Source organism: Polistes dominula, unplaced genomic scaffold (genome assembly GCF_049000335.1).
Source record: "Polistes dominula isolate Pdom_NZ unplaced genomic scaffold, Pdom_raw_medaka contig_15, whole genome shotgun sequence".
Classification (NCBI taxonomy): Eukaryota; Metazoa; Arthropoda; class Insecta; order Hymenoptera; family Vespidae; genus Polistes; species Polistes dominula.
In genome coordinates this window covers 8658389-8684100 of record NW_028300915.1, presented here as the reverse complement: position 1 = coordinate 8684100, position 25712 = coordinate 8658389, and the positions used below count along the sequence as shown (strand labels likewise).

The 25712-nt window shown below is 34.5% G+C and overlaps 1 protein-coding gene and 1 long non-coding RNA gene across 6 annotated transcripts in view; both read left to right on the top strand.

Annotated features, from left to right (window-relative positions):
* LOC149033239 (uncharacterized) overlaps positions 1–25712 on the top strand; it is a 62873-nt gene that overhangs the window by 32635 nt on the left and 4526 nt on the right. The window lies entirely within an intron of this gene.
* Positions 20155–21444, top strand: LOC149033240 (uncharacterized). 4 transcript variants are annotated; one of them, XM_089170453.1, is made up of 3 exons: positions 20155–20403; positions 20487–20535; positions 20644–21444. In XM_089170453.1, exon 3 carries the CDS (start codon positions 20653–20655, stop codon positions 21442–21444), a length of 792 nt encoding a protein of 263 aa, XP_089026579.1. In that variant the 5' UTR covers positions 20155–20403; positions 20487–20535; positions 20644–20652. The 4 variants fall into 4 exon arrangements, with proteins under 4 accessions (XP_089026579.1, XP_089026580.1, XP_089026577.1 ...); XM_089170454.1 differs by having other exon boundaries at positions 20637–21444; XM_089170451.1 differs by having other exon boundaries at positions 20155–20535; positions 20637–21444.

The window sequence follows — 25712 nt, the reverse complement described above, 5'->3', positions numbered from 1 at the left end:
AGCATACACAAGAGATAAGGTAAGACGAAAGGAAGGAATTTGAGCATGAACATAGTCTGCCCGTACGGACTTCGATCAACCCATGAAATTGGCGTAAGCTACACCTGGTGTAAATTCGCGTGCGAACGCGACAGGTTTCATTAACGCTCGCGTTCTTGACTATCATACACGTGGGACGTAAGATCTGCTATCGTGGCAGAAGCAACGTATTGTACCGTGCATCTGGCGTATGTTACCTCAAACGATACATACGTTCCTTAACATACATACGAATGTATTTTGCACATACGTACGTAACTACCATTCGTACGTACGTTCGTAACTATGTATTTAGAGGAAGGGACGATAAACTTGCTAGACTTCCAACGGTAGCAGCAACTACTTTCGAGTATTTATCTGCTTATCTTTCGGGTACGTTGTCGCATCTTTAAAGCATTTCTACAACGACTATTTCCCCCTTTTCCATGCTTCGCACGAACGCCAGCAATTTTTCTGACTCTGTTCAGAACTTTCCCTAACGTCCCATGTAGGATCTACCAGTGTCGTCGTTCTAAACCATGTTTTTCTTAATACCTTAGAAATTACGACGAAATATATATCGTTGTACGCTCATTGAATTTGAAAAAATCATCACGATTACGTTACACAAAAGCGTCCGAATAATTTCGATGAACTAAAGGAATTTATATGTCGGTTAAAGTACTAAAACCTTAACCACCGTAACTTTACTACAATAACTTCAAGTTCCTTCGAGAAAATGACTTCCGGAAGTGTCTTTCCAGAAATGGGAAATTACCAACCCTTCTCTTCCAAGTAATACCGGAAGATGTGCACTTCGAAAGTGACCACGAATAACTACGATCATTCGATAGATTCTAGAACTACGTTTATGACTCAAGCTATGCGATCTCATAGATATGTACGATTCGAAAGGATCGTACGGTGATTAGCGGTATTCGAAACTCGCGCGCATCCGCTTCCATCGATTAGGATTCTAGATCGATACTTACTGTGAGCATCGATCAACCACCAGTAACTATCGAAGCGCTTCTCTAGCTACCCCCGCCTCTCGCATCCCCACTTCTCATAGCCCAAGTATGTACGTCCTGCTGGGACAGTACAAAGGGGCATTCTTTCTATTCTTCACCGGACGCCTACGACTACACATCTTGAGGATTATAGAGGCTTTAAGAATTCACAAAGGACAACGAAGAGAATATCCTAATCTTCAAGACTCGTGAAAGTGAGCCCATTCAACATCACAACCCTTAAGGTTGTGATCGCTATATTTGCGGAGTGCGAGAGGTGAGATCTTTCCAATATATATATATTTCACATCGACGGTATTTTGCCCTCGTGGTAACACCACGTGGTGCATTCTTATTGTATAATCAAGTATCATCCAGGGTTTTTATGCCGCAAGGCTTTTCCCTGACGAGCCAATAAAAAAGGCATTGTTTCTTTGGTTGGCTCAATCACGTGTTTTATTTTACGCCTTAACCTAACCCTTTATTCTCCACTTCATAGCATAAACAAATTGCCAGAGGACTCTTAGTTGAGGAATTTCGGCCATAACAGATATGTATTATGTATGTAAGATTTATTGAATTTAAATAGAAAAAAATGTTTATTATAATGTAACAAATACTTAAATATTAAGGTTTAATATAGAAATCGAGAAGAAAAAGTAAGTAACAATAGTTAGAAACCACAACCACACTCGTATAACACTCACTAGTCACACCGAATCAAGAAGGCGAAGACCGCCTTCTTCACAGCACTTATATATATATATTCACCCCACCAATGGTCCCAATCACTTCCGTCAATCATTCTCGAAATCTCCAGACTATTCCCAACCGATCAAACAAAAGACTTCTTCCCGATTTCCGGTTCGGGAATATTCGAGAGATTTCGGGGTGCTTACAAAACGATAACATCTGGTGCCTATCGTATTTTATGATATTTTATTTCATAGGCTTATCGCAGGTTCTGTTTAACAGAAATTGAATATTATAAAATATAACAAATATAAAGTTTATCGTCTACAAAAGATTTAGGACTGAACATCATCTTGTAAACTTGCCAGTTGCGCCACCGTGGCTGTCTATCTCTCTTGCACTCTGAACTGTCTCTCTCTAACTACAGCATCATACTGCAATACTTTTCATAAGTTTGTCGTTTTTATTCTAGGTTTAAAAAAGAAAATAAACACTTGGCAAATTAATTTTAGATTTCTGTATACCTAAATAACATAATATTAAAATTACATGAATTCCAAAATACTTTAAATTTTTATTAAAAAAAAAAAAATCGCATATGGCAGATATTTAGCAATGAGAAAAGTACATGGCAATACAAAATTTATGTTTGATAAATCTATCTAAAGTCAATAAATAGAAAATTAGGCTTTCCAACATTCTTTTAAAATCTAGGATTATTACCTGTACAGGTAGGATGCGCACTAGTAAACGCAAGACCTACGGCCAGACAAGAAGTGCAGGTTCTAACCGAAAGATCAAGAAGAACGGCATATCAAAAAATTAGCTTATCCCTAATTCCCTCTCGAAAACATTGCTAGCTCCCGGACTATTCGTTATGTTAATAATTCAAGTAAAAGAAATTTTATTTTGTTCGATTAAATTATGAGAGATTTATAAAAATTGTGTAATATTTTTTAATATAAATAGAATAAATTTTAAATAACAATAAAATAATGTTTACAGTTATAATTTATCTTATTGTTAGTATCAAGTGAAGAATAAACATTACCGTTAAGTGTAAAATTTTAATTTAAAATTAAGAACTGGTCATTTAATTTGTCGTGAAGGATTAGATACATTGTTTTTAATTAACTTTCGTAATAGTTTTGAATGCAACCTATTCTAGAATATCACTTAAACAATTTACTATTATTCAGTATGATAATCTCTGTAAGACCGGACTTTCGGATGGAATGGTAAACATATTTCACTTGTGACAAGGTAGTACCTATTCTCTTGTTTCGCCCTCCTTGATACTACATTCTCACAGTTACTCCTATATTCCACGTGATGAACTTAATCTGTAATTTGCTTCTGAGAGAAAATCACATTCGCAATCAAGAGAAACCCGGCATATCAAAAAGATTTTCACGTGAACGATTCGACGAGCAATTATGCTCACCGGCTACGTTAATGCGGTCGAAGCTTTTCCTTTCTCGAAAAAAAGCTTTTTTGGATGATTCAGCTTGTTCAAAGAAAAGAGACGTAAAGGTCGGAAATGATGAAAAAAAATATCATAATCTCCATGATTAACCGAAATGAATGAAACGAATAAAACAATAAATATAACAACTAAAAATACAAAAAGTGCAAATAATATTAACTCGGAATTAAAAAGCAATATTTATTATCAAATTCGTACGTGTTAGCATTTTAGTAGCGATAGAGGGTGAAATTAAAATCACTCTTTGTGGTATCCCTTTTAATTAAGTTTGAGTGCGGAACAATAGGGAGCAGAATATTTGATGGAAACTATAGGGATTGGTAAACGATCAAAGGTAGGAGTTTGACCGACGCGACGCTTTATTTACAAACGTATATGCTCGCCACCAAATTACGCTCTCTAACGACCGCTTTAGAATGTCCCTTTTTGTCGATTTCATAGCTTTCATCATTGAAAACAAGGAAGATTTCGAATGTTACGTAATTATATTACCCTCATTTCCTCTTACTCATTGCTCGCATCATCATTATCCATCCTACCGAAGCTTTTACAAAATTTCTTAAATCATAATCTGCGGTAAGATTGTCGTTTGGTGTTGACTGCAGCCAACGTTGGATTCGACTTACCCGTACAAACTTGTTAATTGCCGATATAAACAGAGCAGTTTCCGTTGTGATGGCGCCAGCCACAAGTTGACTTTACCCCCATAGCCGTCAACATTTCATCCCCGTTGTACGAACTATTCTCTGCTTTTATAACACCAATACCCGATTTTACAACAGTTTCATGATGAGTCTTCATCGATGGGTTGTCATTTCATCTCCTCTCGTTTCCTTGAAAATATATTCGCTGATCTTTTCTAAGAAAGAAAAAAAAGAGAAAAATCAAATATAACCTTTAGTTAAAAATTGTACCATTGCCCTCGCAACGATGATTCTTTCCGTTTAAATATGATCTTCTTATCTTTTGCCGTATGACGAGATACAACTTAGGAGTCATGTGATGTTCGTTTAAAATCCGAGAAATAAGAGAACCGTCCTTTACATCGTCTATTATTTTTTAGCACATCTAAAAAGCTTCCGTCGCTATATATGAGTGACTTTTACGATTCCATCTCGTAAAGTCTAGCTAAGTTTCTTTTAAAAAGGAAGAAAAAACGAACCAAGAAACGTAAAGAAATATCATTATTCCTTTTTCTGTTGTTTAGGATTATTCCTAGCTGGTTAGATGATTTCTTTTGCACATATCTATGTACTACTTTTATGCTCGACTCGTGTGAAATGGAATTATGTATCTAGAAATCCATGTGTTCGAAAATTATCGGACATGAACATCCCGTATGTTCTCGATTCTATGTCTGTCTCATACGTACAGAGAATACTAGTCGAATGTTGGAATACCCACGTCAAGATACCCATGTGGTAATTCGAATTTCAAACAGTCTGGCGAATTTCCATTGTATCTGCAACGCGACGTATGTAATTGCAACGCTTGGCTATCCGTAACTGGCTTGTTGCGTCGCCTCCCTGATTGGACAGCTCATCCACTTGCTACGAGTGAAACGTCGATTATAATTTTTAATACGATACTCTTAACCTTTTTCAGGAAATAATTAAATGTAAAACAAATTTGACATTCAATCGTATTACTACACGAATTTTTTAGGAAATATAAAAATTGATGTAAAAAGCAGGATAACAAAACACATTTATCTATCCATTCATTTTTTTTTGTTTAAAAGTAAACACAAGATTGAATTATAAGACTCTACAAAATTAAACAGAACCTTGACTCTCATACTAAACTATCATCCTATCGAGCTTTTATTGAGTCATCTACGAATAGAAATACTTCAAATAACAATAAATTCTTTTTTATGAGGTTAAAATCTTTCAGACAATTTGTTTAAAAAATAACATCGTTCTCGTCTGATCTTCGTCTTGGAAAAGCCTAAGTTATTACATTGCCTAACGTACTTATATTATTAGTCGGTAAAGAAGTTGGCCGACGTAATAAAGTTCTTTCGTCTTCTATTTTTTTTGAAGGGCTTTTCTTACTTTTAGTAAAGAGGACGAAAAACCATCCGACTCTTTTTTCCTTTCTCTACTACTCCTCATCTCGTCCTTTTCTTTTTACACTCACCATTTTTCGCTATTCGTTTGCGAAGGAGAACCAAAGCAAAGTTCTCCCTTTAATTCATATCTCACGTTCACGCCTCGATTGCCAAGCTACGCGGCATAGTTATTAAGGGAAACTTTGCCCTACGGTCTTGTTTCTCTCCCTTCCTTTCTCTCTTTCTCTCTCATAACGCACATCATCGTCTTTATAACTTACCTTCTCATACTTCTTAACGTTTCGTCGTCGCAGCTTCAGCGACTTCTTGCTTCACACAGACTACTCTATTCCTCACGGTGGTGTCTTCAAACTTCCAAACGTCTATCAGGCAGACCGTGAAATCTGTTTGTCGATAAAAAAAATTTTCGAGTAATTCGTTGACAAGGTTTCGGCAACTTCGTCAAACTATCGTCCCTTTTCTCTCTCTCTCTCTCTCTCTCTCTCTCTCTCTTGATCAAGAAAATGCGTATGCTCGAAAGACATGCTAGACCCATCAAAACTAAACGCAAAGATTCCTTGAGTGATGAGGGTTAAGTATTACGTGTACTTAGTTTACAAAGTAAATATTTGCCAACGTTATCTTCAATAAGTTTCTAATTATTAGCAACTTCTACAACCTATCCATTAATTTACACACATAACGATAAACAAATATTTTCATTGAATAAAATGAAAAAAAAATTTTGTACTATTTTTTATATTATAAATACAGTATTTATATTTCTATCCAAACTTGAATTGATTACATTGTTAATTTTTTTGTTCGATTTCTCTTCATTTCCGTGAAAATAACAATCCAATTTTTTGCGTCAAACAATTCCTCGCGCGTTTTAACTTTTGTCCGGAAAACTTTTTCTTTTAACTTTCCCAACAATAAAAACCCAGCGACGTGATGTCTGGAAAACTAAACAAAACCGGTCTCTTGTTATCTCGTATTTTCCAAACATTTTTGAATCGTATTCTTTTTATTTTGATTCGTAAAATACTTTAAAATAGTCGCGAAAAAAAAGTGGGAAAGAACTTGTACACATTCACCAGAAAATGTAATTAATAAATAAATAGAAAAAAAAGAAGAAAGAAAAAACTTGGAGTTAATGATCAATGTATACCAGTAAAATGAAGGGAAGCCAATTTTTCCGCATTGGTGAGCCTTCACAATTAGCTCGTCCAGAATGAATCCATTATATGCCGAATTACAGTAGTCTGTACGTCGGCTTAAACACGACTCGTTAGATACGAACTGAACGGCACGTGCGAAATGTACCAAGCTTTAGAAAAAAAGATAACTAAGTATAAAAATCCTTAACCAAAAGCGTGGACCATTGTAATAGATAGGGTTGCTTTAAAAAAAAAAGAAAGGTACGTTATTACTATGCGCGATATAAGTGAAATTTGTATTATTATAAGAAAAATAATCAATTAATTCATATAATATATTTATCTCATACACGTATTCATTAAAATATTTTATAATCTCGTTCAACTATAGATCGTCAATGGGTTTTATCTCACTTTCTTTCTATTCCTTTTTGTATGCTCCTTCTCTTTTCATGATCGTTCTATAAAGTTTTATTATTTTTATTATTATTCGTTGCCTAAAAAGTTTCACTTCCAAAAAAAAAAAAAAAAGAAAAAAAGAATGAGAGATCTTTCATTATCCTTGACAAGTTCTCAAAAAAATTCATACACACATTGTTCTCGTAGAAACGAACGAGCAAATAAGTATAGACAATATTATACAATCAATGAAAGGAAATATCTTAGTGTGAGCATGTATTCGAGACTTTTGATCCATTGACGATAAATATCTACTCGTAAAATCGTAATAATGATAAAGAAAGAGGACCGACCTACTACGAGGATCTACGATCCAATGTCTTTACCGGATCTCAAGGAGAAGGATGAGGAAGAGAAAAAGGGGAGGAGGAAGAAGAAGAAGAAGTAGAAGAAGAATAAGAGGAAGAGAACTCCGTTGCGACCTTCGACCTGAGAGAGTCGTAACCGGTTCGAGTGGAGCGAATAAGCACTTTGCCTTTCGTACATGCATACATATGCGCATGTATACACATATACGGCTCACGTAAAGACAATATACTGTATGGGTGAAGAATTCCCGTGAGAACGGAACGATCGAAACGGAATATCGAATAGGAAAGCAAGACGGAAAACCGCGAAAGGCATTGACGTTGGTTGGTTCGATTTTCTTCTTAAAAATGTCGCCTATAGCGTCCGACAGTTGCTTACTTTTAAACACGTTTCAGCCCAAGATGGTGACCGTTACGAGAACCTTACTATTTTTACTACCCCTAGCCATTCTCTATTTTTTTCCTTCACCTGACCGGCCATTCGAAGGTGAAAGTTTTTTCTCGAAGGTTGTTCAAGGAAAATTACCGAAAAGAAAAGAAACGAAAAAAAAGAAAAAGAAAAAAAAGAAAGATTAAACTGGAAGGACGTGTTTCTCGTTTCAAACTTCGAGATCTGAACCTATCGCGATCGTTTCCAACGTAGCTCGTGCCTTTACTTCTCTACCATTTATATACATACACGCACGTGCACGCATATACACGTGCATACACTCGTATCTCGTTCGGGATGGAAAGAAACTTTATCCGTTCCGGGCTAACCGAGAGTTCTAGTAGAGGAGGTTCTACACTGAGGACGTAGAGAAAAAAACCTGATTAGATGGCAGAAATGTAACCACCACGTGGTAGGTTCTTCTCTTTACTCTTTCGTTTCGAAACCGCTAAAACTTTTTTTTTCTTTTTCCTTCCAACTCTCTCTCTACGAGTAAGTAGTTATCTCTATTTCTTTCTTTTTTCCATCTTTTTTATTCACGTAGAAAAGAGATACGATCAATTTTCAGTATCAGTTCGTAATAAAATATTCCTAAACTAACTGGAAACCAAAAAAAGAAGAAAAAAAATAAAAGATAAAAGAAATAATCGAATTTGTTCTTATTGGAAAGTTTTTCGACGAAATACTTCAAGTTCGTCGATTATAATTAAATCGTTGAAAGCAATTAAGTACCTGTGTGCTCGACAGTTGAAATTAATAAATATATAATTATTACGAATTGTTACCCGAACTCAAAGAGAGTCTCGTTTTATCAAAACCTATCGAGACTAATTTCTATGCGTCCGAGTAGGTAAGTAGGTAGGTAAATATATAGACATATGAATAAAAACAATGAATTATTTAAAAGTGTATGTGCATAAAAGATAAGTATGCATGCATACATATATACATACACACACAAAATAGATATACATATAAATGCAGTCTCTTTTGCGTAGAGCACTTGTAAGCGAACAGGGTACCTGGCATTCACACGACACATGGCCCATTACGAATTAATGTAGCATTTCACGGCGAATTAATTACACGGAGCCGAGACTCCCGAGTGCTCTCCAGTTGAAAAGAGAGCCGGCCCAGGAACGCTGACTCACCCGACTGCTAGTACTCGAGCACCAAATCGTTTTAATGGAACAACTGTTACTCGTCGAGCCTACCTACCTTGCCTCGAAGGTTCGCTAACACAAACTAACTTTAAAAGCGTAAGCGAGTAAGTAAGTAAGTAAGTAAATACCTACGCTCGTCGCTTGCGCCATTGCGACAACGCGCGATTTTTCCGCTCCGATTGTTCTTAGAAATGCAACCACGGTTTCTACGGAAAACCGATGCTTTTCCTACTTCTCCTCTGCCCTTCCAAACCCCTCTACACCCAACCCCATGTTACAGTTACGACCAAACTCAAACCGAGTTTTACTTGTTGCGATCTGCTTACGAAACTACTCTAAATTCTATTGTAATTCTTACTTTTGTTTCAATAAATTCGAATGACTTTCAATTGAAATTTTTCCCGAGATTTCTCTCCTTTCCTTTTCTTTTTTTTTTTCTTTTCTTTTTTTTTCTTTATTTTTCTTTCATTATTTTTCGAGTATAATATCAACACGTTTCAACAATTGTTTCATTTCAAGTTTTATTTTGATAAGGTGCGAGAGTACGAAAATGAGACATTTATTAATAGGTATATTATTAAAAAATATACTGTAACAGGGAACACACGATTACAAATGCACCACTTACCTGTACACGTCCAAAGATAGCCAGTAATATTTTTCGTAAATGCGTTTCATCTTTTCTGCAACTTTAACATCTTCTTTTTTATTAATTTTGTATATAACTGAAGTAACTCACGTGTCCATCTGACAAGTCTAACTTTCTTTTAAACGAAGTACCAGTTGAATAAAAGTAAAAAATAAAACTGAAAATTAAGTGAAATTTTGATGAAAAGAGAAATAAGTTTGCTCATGTTAGCAAAAAGAGATTAAAGGAAGGAAAAATTGTTTTTTTTTTATTCTCTTTCTCTCTTTTTTTCTCCTAAGATTACCGAAAGGTTTATTCTTTTCACGACGAAACGGCTACGCTCGCTAAATTTCGGCAAAACGAAATCTCGTAGGTCGTGTATCGTGAGCTGGAACCCTCGCCCGGTTTCTCGTTCGATTTATGACGCAATCAGATACCATGGCGCACGGAACTGACCATAAAACATGGGAAACTACGTTGTCACCCTATAGTGGTGGTAGTGGTGTTCTCGTGGTATTCCCACAAGTTGTACAGTCTCGGTCAGAAATCATTCCTCCTTTTAAACGTTACCCCTTTTTTTTCTTTTTTTTTTACCTAACCACGCAAGTTACCACGATAACGTCGGAAACACAAGCTTACGAGGAAGAAAAAGAAGTGGTACGCGATCGAGCGTATTTCGAGTAGAGAAACGGTCCGAGTAACTGAATCGTATTCATTCGGTGTGAATGTTACAAAAGAGTAAACGATATTCGTCACTCATATTTCAACTCGTATGTCGTCCACTCGTCTTTTTTTATTGCTAACTGACAGATACCATGGTCGCGTCTAGTGACAGATATAGTTACTATGATTTCGTTGAAAAACATTGGTTACCTATAAAAGTATACTTACGTGTTTAAAAACTGTCCTATCCAACTAAATATGCATGTACAAGCGAATCGTTTGTGAGTATTGATCTCGTATTGTTCGCCGAACGATATTTCTCTGTAAAACAACGTTATTCGTATCGAGTGAGTGAGTGAGAGAGAGAGAGAGAGAGAGAGAGAGAGAGAGAGAGAGAGAGAGAGAGAGAGGAAGAGAGAAAAAGAGGAGAAAAAAATAACAAAATTTGTAAAAGATTCGTTGAATACCGATGAGTGTTATCGAGTACAATTGAGATTTGATCGCGTTGTACGATTAGAAAACACGAATGTTAAATGATTTAAAGCTCGATGAATAAAATAAATGCATTTTCTGAACGTACATAGGAATTTCTGAATATATAGTACACATGTATGCATGCAAAAAAAAAATAGAAAAAAGAATAAGGAAGATGATTGAAACAAAAAGTAAAGGATAAAAACGTGAAATCTCGACACTCGTTCTCGAAATTTCCGTGTTCAGAGTAAAAATATGATACCACGGGTTCACAGGAAGTTTTTAATTTGATTCGTGAGTATAAGTCATCGACCATGGCGGTGGGCCAAGCGAAAATCCATAAACTGTTTCAAATCGTATAGAATGTGAACTGTGCACCACCGTCCAGCAGCACCAGCAACAGCAACCTCGGATGAAAGACGAGCGTACGTACATGATGTTCCTCTCGTCGTTTTGGCTCTTCGTCGTCGGATACAACGAGAGAACGCCGGGAAAACTGGCGACGCTAACCGAAAATCGAATTATTGCTCCACGGACGATAAACGTCTGTTAGGTCGTACGCAACGGTGCTCGTTTCGATTTCTATTAATCGAGCAAGCCGTTTCGTTTGAGTGTTCTATATGAATGATATAGTTAAAAGTAGAGAGGGAGAGAGAGGGAGAGAGAGAGAGAGTAGAGGGAGAGAAAGAGAGAACAAAAAATGTGTAAAAAGAAAGGGAGTAGAACTGGCGCCTAGATGACTGCACCCTCTTTCTCTTTTTATCTCTTTTTACCAATTTGTTTAAATTGTGCTATTAGCCAAACTGTTAATGGATTACGCCAATATTTGGAATTACATTGTTCGAGCGTTTTCTGATATATTATATTGGTGTAATTTATTTGGTCAACATTATTAATAAATGATCAGTATTTACAATGAAATATCAATATGATAGTATAATTGGTCAGTATTACATCGATTAATACAAAAATTCTAGGTATTTATAATATAATAAAATATCGATATGTAAACTTGACGCAAATCCGATCTCTATTGTAAACACTGACCATATATTTAAAATATTAAAAAATGATTATTTATACTCAAGGAAATAATTATTCCCTTTGTTCATTTATTTGCAACAACAATACATTGACCAAATAAATGAAAATAAAAAAAATGTAGGGTTTTGTAAAAAATCGATCGATTTCTCATTTAACGATCCCGATGCAACTTGCAATCGTTTTCCTTCCGCTTATTCGTTTCTTTTCCTTCGTAGTAAATCCACGAAACACTCTAAGCTTTTTCTCTCTCTGATCCTCCCAGTTCTTCCACCCACTCAGCTCTACCATTTCGATCGATCGATCCTTGTTGGCAATCTCCAAGGGATCTCTCCTTTACCTGTTCACGTTATTCGTTTCGTATTCCGTATTTGCTCGATCGAAAATACGATTGGATCTACTCGGCTTACTCCGTCGTTTTCCTAATGTCATTGCCAATGCATAGAGGATTGCAACTTTTGAGTATTAATCTTTCACGGATACGTTTACTCATAAAAATGAACCCGATGCAATCTGCTCTGCTGCTCCTATCGATGCATTTGCTTAAATTTTTTAAACTTTGCACTTCAGCTTTTTCGAGATTCGTTTTTTTTTTTTTAATACGAATGTAAAGACATGAACTATCAATTTGATAAGACTTCAATTAAATGCAATAAATAATTTAAAATAACTCTTTCTATGTTTATATTCGAATCACCTTACCTTTAAGTAGATTGTTATCGCACATCTTTAAATCTATTAAAGAAATCGATAAAAAAGCGAATTCTTCTCTTTCCTGGGACCGTTAAGAACGGTGCTGATTATCGGTGTTTCAGGGATAGATGGAAGGGTCGTCATTGCCACATTCATTCACCCCTTTCCGTTACTGCCACTTTACTACCCAATTCGCCGTGGAAGGAGCATCCCAAGAGAATCGGACTCGTTCTTGGAGGATCTCTTCGGGAATTTGCCCTCGTCATCGGTCCCGAGGGTGTCGAAAGCGATTCCATTATCTTTTTCTCTCTTTCTTATTTTCTTTTTTCTTTTCTCAACTATTCCGTAACCCAAGTAAACGTATTACGAAAGAACCATTCTCGAATACTTCAGTCAGAAACTTTTTCCACTTTTCTTCTATTGGAAAATTGCGTTACTTTATTATTAAAAACTAGTGAAAACATATTTTTAAAATAAAAAGAATAAAAGTATAAACACATGTATCAATAGTAAGTCTCGAAGATACAATAAAATCTACCATAATTATCTTGAAAAAAAAATAAATAAAAATTCGCATGTTAGGCATTTAAAGATCAAAAAGAAGAAAACAGTACTCAGAAACATTTTCTACTTCTTTTCAAATCAAAAATTTGATATTACATAATTCTACTTGTTTAAATTTCATCAAAAAAAAAAAAAAAAAAAAAACTATGAATCGTAAATCATCAAGATACAATGAGAACGACAACACAGTTGTCTTCCAAAATAAAAAAATATCATGTGTGCAGATCACACGTGTTAGAAGTGAAATCTTCAAAAAATTAAGTTTCGAGAGAATGAGACGAATGCACAGTTTCAAGAGTAAGATAATTATAGGATTTATTTAATATAATATTATTACTATATATAATAAAGATCACCGGTATGGTCTCTTGGTGGAATAGCTGATAAAAAGTAAACTTTTTCCAATTCAAGCAATAAAAATAGAATACTAAATGCGATAGTCGTAGATAGACACCAAAATCGTAGAATGTTTATCGAGGAAAATATAATGCGTCGTAAACTAAGTAAATATACAATATCCTTTTAGTGAAACTCAGATATAAAATATTATTTGTTAGGATGGTTTTCAATTTCTCGTTTTCATCTATATTTTTGCGCAGTCTAACAAACATTTTAGGAATAACGAAATAAAGATGTTACGAAAAACATATGGAAAATACTGCTGGACTGAACAAAGGATCTGGTACAGATGTATGAGAGATTTAATAATAGAGATCTTTTCAAGAAATGCTTTTTCATCTCAATAGCCTACCACACTTCGAGACTCTTTATTATTTATAACGTGTCTTGTCTTTATTCTTTTGCCACAAACTTATCTTTCTAAATACTCTCGTCTAAATAAAGATCTGAACAACGAAAAATCTAAAAAATGCATTGAATCGTATCGCTCTCTCAGCTTTTCGAACGATGTACACTACGAGTCTCAAATTTCAGCTCCATGGTAAGCTCCACCGATTCACGCTGAGCGTTCACATCTCAAATATTACAATTAATAATATAATTTTTTTATATGCGACTTAAAATGTGACAGTAATTTACTTGCTTTTGAATGGAATTTGTCAGCTGCTCCTAATGTATTCTACAGTGTTTTCTAATTCTTTTTCTCTAATGTATCTGATAATCATTTTTTTTTAAATGTTGAAGACAATACAATTATTATATTATATATATTTCATAATTGTTAATTATAATATTTGCGACATAAATAATTTAATACTAATTTTTCAATACAATATAAAAATTTCTAAATAGCAAAGAAATACCACGTTTGGTAAAATAAAAACAGACCACGCACCTTCTTTCTTTATTTCGACCGTCGGTTGGTTTGGACCTTATACTTATGTCGCATACCTACGTGCTTATCTCTGTTTATTCTTTTACCTTTCTATCGCTCGTACCTACAAACATTTCGAGTATCGAAAGAATACGTGTCCACGCTTTGTAGTATGCAGTCGCGCACAAACACACACATATAAAACCAGGAGCGATAACTACGAGGCATAGCATAAAGAGGAGACCGAGAATAGGAAAAAACTGTATAGCTATATTCCGTCTCATTCTCTCGCAGGCTAAATCCTATATGTTTGTCTCTTGTTCTCTCATTATTTAGTATAGCAGCCGTTTCATAGCTTCGTTACATAGCTTTGTTTCATAGCTGCGTTTCCATTTATTTACTTTTCAGATCACTCCCATTCTAAAGAAGTTTTCACTTCAAAAGTAAGTAACAATAGTTAGAAACCACAACCACACTCGTATAACACTCATTAGTCACACCGAATCAAGAAGGCAAAGACCGCCTTCTTCACCGCGCTTATATATACATTCACCCCACCAATGGTCCCAATCACTTCCGTCAATCATTCTTGAAATCTCCAGACTATTCCCAATCGATCAAACAAAAGACTTCTTCCCGATTTCCGGTTCGGGAATATTCGAGAGATTTCGGGGCGCTTACAAAACGATAACATCACCATGCACGCTCGCTTTTCTTTCCTGCCACACATACTCGTACTCATATCGCTACACGTACTTATATCGCTAAACGTACTCACACTCATACTCATATCGCTGCGTGCACTCACACTCATATCCATATCACGCGGGCACTTACACTAATATCCATATCGCTACATATTCATACAAATCCTTCACGTATTTTAATTTAAAGTTTAAAAATCGAAAATTACGTATTAAGACACTTTAAATAATTTTTTTGAATTTTTTTTCGGAAAATACATTGAAAAACAAAAATTTTATGTAGAATGGTAATTTTCATTTGGATGAGTTTTAAAAAAGGTACGGGCTGAAAACCACAGAAAATTCGATATCTTTGGAACGGATAATCAAAAAAATGCCACAATTTAGGAGGAAGGGTTTTTCAGTGGGTACTAAAAGATACCAAAAAATGGCGCAAATCAAAAATAAAAATTTTTAAAGCCGTCCGATTTGGCGTGGAATGCCCCATATGTACAAAATAATATTTTTTACACAACAATAAAAGCATTTCGCAAGTGAGAATAGAGAGTAAACAGTGATTCAGCCCTACGTGAGAATCTGAATGTACCTTGCAATAAACATATCGATGCCGAAGAACACATACTTCTGATTCCGAAAAAAAATTAATTTGTCTCGATATTTTAGTATTTTTTCAAAATCATTGATATTTATTTTGAAAATAGTGAGAATTGAGAATATATACAAATGCTAATAAAAAAAAAACTCTTATAAGGTTTCTAGTCATTTAAGACATTTCATTTTTAACTTATTTAAACTCTATTATGTATCTTTACATATAAAAATAGAAAAAAAAAAAAAACTTACCTCCCAAGATTCGAACCCTAAAAGACTCGGCCACTATTGGAACGAATCGCCGAATCGTTGTCATTATCCTAAACCTATTACATACCGTTGTTTACTTCAGAAGTAAATTTAAACACTAGATAGCATCATAAGCATTTTTAATTGCAAATATCTCAAAAATTATTGAGTAGTGGCCCCTATGACGATATATATTCGTTAAAAGGTAAGCAAAATCTATCATCCTGCAAAATTTGAACAAAATCCGAGAGGGCAAGACCTTGCGCTGTCCTTGTCAGTGGTGAAACTTAATAAAAAGTATCAGGTAAGAGAGTAATCATATTTTTTTAATATATCTCGAAAAGTGAGGAAGATAAAATATTTTAGTACTGAACCTTTTTTTTAGCAAATAAAATTGTCTACAAAACATAATTAATACAAAATCGCTTTATCTCGCTTACTTTTTGAGATATTTTCAAAAATGTAAGAAAAGGTGGGAATAGTTTTTTAATTTTTTTAATATATCTCGAAAAGTGAGGAAAATAATATATTTTAGTACTGAACCTTTTTTGTAGCAAATAAAATTGTCTACAAAACATAATTAATACAAAATCGCTTTATCTCGCTTACTTTTTGAGATATTTTCAAAAATGTAAGAAAAGGTGGGAATAGTTTTTTAATTTTTTTAATATATCTCGAAAAGTGAGGAAGATAATATATTTTAGTACTGAACCTTTTTTGTAGCAAATAAAATTGTCTACAAAACATTATTAATACAAAATCGCTTTATCTCGCTTACTTTTTGAGATATTTTCAAAAATCTATCATGCTGTCACAGATGCGCGCGAGACTCTCGAGCTATAGAGAATATAGAAGAAAAAGAGAATATATTTAAGAAAAAGGGTTTCATCGCGTTATACTGTTTACATTTAGACGAAGCTAACAATTGGTTGTCTATCTCTCTTGCACGCATGTAAGCTACGAGTTTGCGCATGCGTGCCATGGCGACCTACGCCACAATGAGTAAGAGCAGGATAGCTTCATTTTCTGTTTCTTTCTACAAAGGCGTAGGACTAAGGGAGTAATTACCTGTCTTTAAATTGGGATATTTCCTACAGGTAAATATTTATAAATATAAATTCAACACCAAAATTTAAAAAATAAATTAAAAATTCATATGAAAAAGAAAAATTTTTTAAATAACCCATCTTAAGCGAAATATCGAGCAAAAACCGTTTTCACCCCTTAATTTTCAATAGAAGGGATGAAAAAAAAATTGTTTGTTTCCCTACGATTGTTCTTTGTAGTTTTTTTAAAGATAATTAAAAAAAAAATTTTTAAAAAGTCCAATTTTTATATTTTTTATGGAAATTTCATTTTTTGAGTACTTTGAACCGTCGTAGGGGTGAAAGGGTGCGTTTTAGGGGAAAAATGGTCTGAGAGAGATAGGCCTAAAATTTTATGCTCTACAACTTTTATTTGAAACTTTTTTTGATATTTTCCACATATAATCCAAAAATCGTATTTTGGGGTAGTTTTTAATTTTTTTCACCCCTTTCCCGGTGGTTGAGAACTTTTTTACTTTACCCACAGTTTTGTACGAATTTTTCTGATAATTTCCATATTTTTTCAGCCGTATAGCTCAAAAACCCGATTTCAGGGCTATTTTGACTGGACTATAAGGTCCAAACCAACCGACGGTCGAAATAAAGAAAGAAGGTGCGTGGTCTCTTTTTATTTTACCAAACGTGGTATTTCTTTGCTATTTAAAAATGTTTCTGTTTTATTAAAAAATTAATATTAAATGATTCATTTCGCAAATATGTTAATTAACAATTACGAAATATATAGAATATAATAATTGTATTGTCTGCAATATTTTACAAAAAAAATGAAATGGTTATCAGATAAATCAGAGAAAAAAAATTAAACAACATTGTCGAATATTTTTCTTATAAATATCCAAAGACATATTTTTAAAAAAATTTTTAATATTATAAAATAAAACAACGAAAATAGAAATAGATTTTAAAATCGTTGTAATTCAAAACCTGAAGAAACGAAAGAAATACGACCAGAATCGTTCCCTTCTTTTAATCATCTTCAGGTATTAGTTGCAACACAAAAAGAAATACTTGTGTGTGTTAACCCATAATAAAGATATCTCATATTCACAGAAAGTGTGAAAAGTTGAAAAGAAAAAAAATTCATCTACCAGAGTTTCAAAAAAAAAAAATATATTATATTTACTTAGGTTAAGATAGGATATCTTCCACCGACAAACATTCTACTATTTTTGTTTCTATCTATGGCTATCGCATTTAGTATTCCATTTTTATTGCTTGAATTTGAAAAAGTGTACTTTTTATCAGCTATTCCACCCGGAGACTATACCGGTGTCGTTTGTTATTTTTATTATTTTAATTATAATATTTCCGTATTTAAAAAATTTTTACATATTTTCAATAACATAGATACATTTTAAATAGAAAAAACTGGAAACATGACATAAACAAATAAACCTTTGCTATTATATTTCCATTAAAAGTACAATAATACAACTTATTTTTAAAATATGGAAAAAAAAATTTTGTTTATATTAAAAAAATTAAAAAAATTAATAAAATAATTTATAAAATGAAACGACAACACTTGTTTCCTTCTTTTTCAAGTATCTAAAGCTATTATTTACAACAACTAAAAATACTTATATGTGATAACTCATGATAAAGATATCTCCAATTCGAAGAAAGAATATCGTCTACCTGAGTTTCAAAAAAGGATATACTATATTTATTTAGGTTTGGTCGATGTATTTTCCAGTGACAAACATTCTACAATTTTGTTTTGTTTCGTTTTATAGCTAGCGTATTCGATATTCAATCTTTATAGGTAGAATTTGGAAAATGTTACTTTTTGTTAGTTACCTACACCCCAAGGTCGGCTCCTTATCATAAGAAAAGAATTATAAAAAACAGGGAAGTTCTGTTGAAATTCGATCTACATTTATTATCTTTATTATGGAGGAGATAATATTCATGCCTATAGTTTTTTTTTACAACGTGTCATATCTTTTCTATTTAAAAATGTTTCTATTTTATTGAAAAATTAGTATTAAATTCTTTATTTTGCAAATATTATAATAGATAATTATGAAGTACATAGAATAAATAATAATTATATTGTCTGAAATATTAAAAAAAAAAAAAGGATTACCAGATATATCAGAGAAAAAGAATTAGAGAATACTGTGGAATAAATGAAGAGCAGCTGACAAATTCCATTCAAAAGCAAGTAAATCACTGTCACATTTTTATATTTTGCTTCTTTATAAAATATAATTGATACCTAAAGATAAAATATGTCTATTAAATTTAATTTTTATATGAAAAATATCCAAAGAGATGTACTGACCCATGCATATGTGAAAATTATATTATAAATTATGATATTTGCGTATTTAAGAAACTTACCACGGAGAGCTTACCACGGAGCTGAAATCTGAGACTCGTAGTGTACACAGTTCGATAAGCTGAGAGAGCGATACGATTCAATGCATTTTTTAGATTTTTCGTTATTCAGATCTTTATTTAGACGATAGTATATAGAAAGATAAGTTTGTGGTCCAAAGAATAAGGACGAGATATGTTATAAATAATAGGGGTCTCGAAGGTGATAGGCTACAGAGGTGAAAAAACATTTCTAAAGAATATCTTTATCAGATCTTTCATTGCATTTTACCAGAACCTTCGCTTAGTCCAGCAGTATTTTCCATATGATTTTCGTAACGTCTTTATTTCATCTATCCTAAAATGTTTGTTATAAAGCGCAAGAATGTAGATGAAAACGGGAAATAGAAAACCATACTAACAAAAATATCTGAGTTTCACAAAAAGGATATTCTATATTTACTTAGTTTCATAGTAACATCCTACCATTTTGGTGATTGTTTATAACTATCGCATTCAGCATTCCGTTTTTATTGCTTGAATTGTGAAAAGTGCACTTTTTATCAGCTATTTCATCCAGAGACCATACCGGTGACCTTTATTATATGTAGTATTAATATTATCTATCTATATATATATAAAAATCTCGTGTCACAGTTTTCGTTCCCATACTCCTCCGAAACGGCTTGACCGATTTTGATGAAATTTTTTGTGCTTATCCGGTATCTATGAGAATCGGCCAACATCTATTTTTCATCCCCCTAAATGTTAGGGGTAGTCCACCCCTAAACTTTTTTTTTCATTTTTTAGACAAAATTTGTAATTTCTATTTTTTTATGATACAGCATACAAAAATACATACAATCCTTAATTTTCACCCTTCTACGATCAACCCTTATTTTTTAATAGCTATTTTAGTAATTTAATCATTTTTCCTCTCCGGTCGATAACTGATCAATCGTCATTTATTTAGTTATTATTATCCCCGCCAGATGTTTATAGGTGTCACTTCTGACCCAGTAAACAGCACGGAGTAGGGATGAGAACGAAGCCGGTTTCCTTTATTTTTTACTTCCTACACAGTTGTCGGCCATCATTATTGTTTATGCATCAAGTGTAGTAGTAACGTTGACAATTATTATTTTGCTATCTCAGTGTAACTCTTATATTAACTTTTAATCATTCCTATTTTATCAATAATAATTAAATTATCAATTTTGAGTGTATTTTGCACGATTAGTTAATCAAGTGATTTTATAACCTCAAAAGTACTCAACACGTGACACGAGCTTCCAATAACAACGGATTTTGTGTTGTAAGTATACTTTTTTTTATTTATGTTGTTGATCTTATAAAAATGTAATTTTAATTTAATTTTATTAAATTATCAATTTTGAGTTCAAGTGATTACGTGACACGAGCTTCCAATAACAACGGATTTTGTGTTGTAAGTATACTTTTTTTTATTTATGTTGTTGATCTTATAAAAATGTAATTTTAATTTAATTTTATTAAAAAAATGTAATTGAACAATTAAGATTTTCATAGTTTCCAGAAAATCACAATGCCAAGAAAACGCAAAGGGGCTGATTTGAGCCGCAGTACAAGTAAAGCTCGAAAGTTGCGAAATAGCAGATCCGAAAGAACAGAAGAACAAATCCAGCAACAAAATACTGATGCACGTGTCAGAATGGCGCAATTGCATCAAGAAGAGCCAGAAGATACACGAGCTGAACGCAATGAAGTCAGAAGATTAGAACAACGAAAATCACGCCGTTTCACAGTCAATAGACGAAGAACAAGTGACCAACAACGACAACAGGTACATCGAGCATTTATATCTGATTCATTCCTGCGTCTAGCATTCCAGTATGAGCCCGATATTGAATATTATGCTCATTCAAAAGTGGTAATTGGTGCTATGGACAAGGAATGTCCGCATTGTCATGCTCTGAAATTCAAAAATGAGCCAGCTGGGATGTGTTGCACGTTAGGAAAAGTGCAACTACCTGAAATTGAAACACCACCTGAACCATTGAACGGCTTACTTATCGGCACGGATCCAGATTCTAATGTGTTCCTGAAGTCAATTCGAAGTTTCAATTCATGCTTTCAAATGACATCGTTCGGAGCAACAGAAATAGTTCGAAATACTAATGCAAATGGTCAACAATTCAATTCTACATTCACAATCAGAGGCCAAGTTTATCATAAAATGGGCTCACTGCTGCCAATGCCAAACGAACCACATAAATTCTTACAGATCTACTTTATGGGCGGCGAGGATTCCGAAAGCGCACTTGCCAATCGCGTGATCCGAAAGAACAGAAGAACAAATCCAGCAACAAAATACTGATGCACGTGTCAGAATGGCGCAATTGCATCAAGAAGAGACAGAAGATACACGAGCTGAACGCAATGAAGTCAGAAGATTAGAACAACGAAAATCACGCCGTTTCACAGTCAATAGACGAAGAACAAGTGACCAACAACGACAACAGGTACATCGAGCATTTATATCTGATTCATTCCTGCGTCTAGCATTCCAGTATGAGCCCGATATTGAATATTATGCTCATTCAAAAGTGGTAATTAGTGCTATGGACAAGGAATGTCCGCATTGTCATGCTCTGAAATTCAAAAATGAGCCAGCTGGGATGTGTTGCGCGTCAGGAAAAGTGCAACTACCTGAAATTGAAACACCACCTGAACCATTGAACGGCTTACTTATCGGCACGGATCCAGATTCTAACGTGTTCCTGAAGTCAATTCGAAGATTCAATTTATGCTTTCAAATGACATCGTTCGGAGCAACAGAAATAGTTCGAAATACTAATGCAAATGGTCAACAATTCAATTCTACATTCAAAATCAGAGGCCAAGTTTATCATAAAATGGGCTCACTGCTGCCAATGCCAAACGAACCACATAAATTCTTACAAATCTACTTTATGGGCGGCGAGGATTCCGGAAGCGCACTTGCCAATCGCGTGAATGCACGTTGTGAGTGTGAATTCAGTTTCCGATTAGATTGGCATTTGCAATGACTATCAACAAATCCCAAGGTCAAACGATGTCTGTTTGTGGATTAGATTTGAGAACACCATGTTTTTCACACGGACAATTATACGTGGCATGCTCTCGAGTAGGTAAACCATCCAGTTTGTTTGTGTTAGCTAAAGATGGACTAACAAAAAATATTGTTCACGCTATAGCATTAAGAGATTGATATTGTTTAATAGTGTTACTGTCGTAATTGTTTAATTAATGATATATAATTTTAAGGAATAAATTATAATAACTTAAAAATAATGTTTGCCTTTTGTTATTTTTATATTCCCTCATCATTCACAGCGCTCCATGCTTATTTCACGCATATACCACATTCTTACATACATACAATATACACACTCTAACATACATACATACTTACAAGGAGTAAGCTATTTTTTGTCTGGAATAAAAAATTATATACTGAATTTTATTAATTAATAAATTATCTTTGTTTTATCAGTTTTACGTTCTTTCATTTAACGATTTTTAAATCGATCTGATTATGAAAAAGTTTTCACCTCGAAAAAAGCCACAGCAACGCGTGGCCGGGGCACCCTAGTAATAAATAAATTCTACAATTATCTTACTCTTAAAACTTTCCATTCGTCTCATTCTCTCGAAACTTAAATTTTTGAAGGTTTCACTTCTAACACGTGTGATCTGCACACATGATTTTTTTTTTCTTTTTGATTTTTATCTTAAACTTTAATATTTAAGTATTTGTTTTATTTTAATAAACATTTCTTTTATTTCAATTCAATAAAATCTTACATATGTGGGACGAACGCCTCCATGCCAAACTTGATAAGCATTCGTGGAAGGGAACTGGTCGGTGGGCCCTGGATAGCTCAATTGGTTAAAGAGCAGTCGCCCGGAAAGCGAAAGATCCGTGGTTCGAGTCCCGGTCCAGTCAATCCAGCGGTCCAGTTTTTTTTCACGAATCTTACATTTGGGGGCTCGTCCGGGATGGAGGTCTGTTTCGTAGCATGTTCCACAGTCTTACAACGCCACGAGAAGAAATTATTTATAAATAATTTCAAAAGAGTAAAGAGTTTGGCCGATAGTGGCGACGCGAACGGTTGGCCGAGGAACTAAACAAGACGGTCTTTACGGAGCCTCGGCAACGTGTTCGGAACGAATAAAGACGTAACGAGTAACGAAGGTGCCACCAAGGGAGGGGTGGTTATGACGGAACATTCGGGGTCGAATGTTGTTGTTGTAGGGGGGTGGAATGTGGGACGAACGCCTCCATGCCAAACTTGATTGATAAGTATTCGTGGAAGGGAACTGGTCGGTGGTGGGCCCTGGATAGCTCAATTGGTTAAAGAGCAGTCGCCCGGAAAGCGGAAGATCCGTGGTTCGAGTCCCGGTCCAGTCAGTCCAGTGGTCCAGTTTTTTTTCACGAATCTTACACATATATATTTCTCTGTCTGTCTGAAACCCCTTCCCCATAATATAAATATTTCTACATAAATATCGTGTATTTTTAAATCAGCTGTCAGCAATTCGTCCTAACTGCTATAGTTTTGAATTTAGCCACCAGATAGCGTATTCAAGTGCTAGAGATTAGGGATCCTGTAGGAGGGATGCGCCATTCATATTCAGCTCATGTGCCATTGGCTGAAAATTTTGGGGGACCGCTTGAATTTATAATAATTTTTTCGTGTAACCTATTCTATTTTAATATAAATTTTTAATTATCAATAAATATAGTTCTTTTTTTCTGTATTTGATGCAATTCATTATTTCATAATTATTTCAATGTTTAAATCATTCGCGCGCAAAATCGAGTACCGGTCCCCCAGCAATGTACATGGCGCATCCCTCCTATAGGATCCCTACTAAAGATCCCAATAGCTATATTCGGTCTCATTCTCTCGCAGGCTCAATCTTATATGTTTGTCTCTTTTTCTCTTGTTACTAAATATCGTGGCTGTTTTAGTCGGCGCGCTAGATCGCCACTCTTTATCGCCGCATAGCATCGCTGTGCTACATTCTTTTCTGTCTCATTCTCTCGCAGGCTCAATCCTATATGTTTGTCTCTTTTTCTCTTGTTACTTCCGTTTCATCGCCCCGTTATGCCACCGTTTGCCACCGCGTTATGCCATCGCTCGCCACAGCGTTTCAATTTTTCAAATCACCCCTATTCTAAAGAAGTTTTCACTTCAAAAAAAGTTTAAACAAAGGGAAGAAAAAGATTCGAGCGTAAGGTCTGTAAACAACAAAGGCGAGATCGAATCTGTTTCATTATAATCGTAAGAGAAAAATGACGAGGGCGCCGTTTTATCCGTCCGGTCGACGAGCTCTCGCTTCCCACGCAAAACGCTTAACATACAATCGTCCACCGCGCCCATAAACATTTGAAATGCCCGCGGGCTAGAGAATAATTGATTTGTTAAAGTTATTAATTTTTCGTCTCTCCTAAACCCTCTTTCACTCGTTTCTTTCTCTCTCTCTCTCTCTCTCTCTCTCTCTCTCGCTCTAGCTCTCGCTCTCGCTCTCATTCTCGTTCTCGTTCTCTTTTTTTTCTTTTTCTTTCACATTCAAACATACGTATAACGACCAAGTCGAAAATTGGTGCGTATAAATACTTGTTGCTTGTTCGGCGTGCCAGAGCAGGAGTAAACTTTAGATGCGTACCTTCCTTCGTTGTTTCAAATCGATTTTACCCACTCCATCTTCTTTTCTCTTGTCTTCGAAATCTCCTCTCTTCTTCTCCCATTCTCTTTGTCTTTCTCTCTCTCTCTCTCTATATCTCTTTCCCAAAGATTCCATCGAGGCTATGACTCGAAATTCATTAGTTTTCGCTCCTTAATTAAGATTCATTTTAAACTCAGACGACGATTTCACGTTCATCGAGTGTTAATCGACGATGGAATTTCAAAGATTCTCAACTTCACCCCAAATCCCCATTCCTATCCACATTTCCTCTCTCTTCTTTCTCTTCTTCTTTCTCTTCTTCTTCTTCTTCTACCCTGTTAGAAGCTTGTCGAAAGTGTTGAAAACAACGGAAAAAGAAGTACAAATGATCGTGCGGTGAGATAAGATTAATTAAGTCTACTCTTAGGAAGACGAAGAAGAAGAAAAAGAAGAAGTAGGAAAAGAAAATAAGAAAAAACGAAATATTCTAACATGCTTTGGAAGACGTACTATTCGTTTTGACGACTTTTTATCGATGATCTTTTTTCTATTTTTCTCTAACTAAAGACGTAATAAAAAGGAGCGTGGTGTAATAAAAAACAAGGATAGATCGATAGCAGTTAATAATTAATCAAAATAACAACTTACCTAACGAAACTCATCACTTTAACGAGCTTTCTTTGTCTCTATTTCTCTCTCTCTCTCTCTCTCTCTCTCTCTCTTTCTGTCCCTCTCTTACTCTTTTCTATTTTTTATATTGGATATCGCAAGCGAGAAGTTGGCCACGCTGTGAACCTTGGGGAATCGAGTTAGACGACGATACTCGTTACAGAGTCGTCAACCAACCTCATTTTATTCCAGGTAGTTTTGTAAAAATGAAATTCGAATATTTCCAAAACCCATTTCTAACCCTTCTTCATTCTCTCTTTC

Excerpts from the sequence above, each read along its gene's own strand:
- LOC149033240 (XM_089170453.1), top strand. The coding sequence starts at position 20,653 with ATGCCAAGAAAACGCAAAGGGGCTGATTTGAGCCGCAGTACAAGTAAA.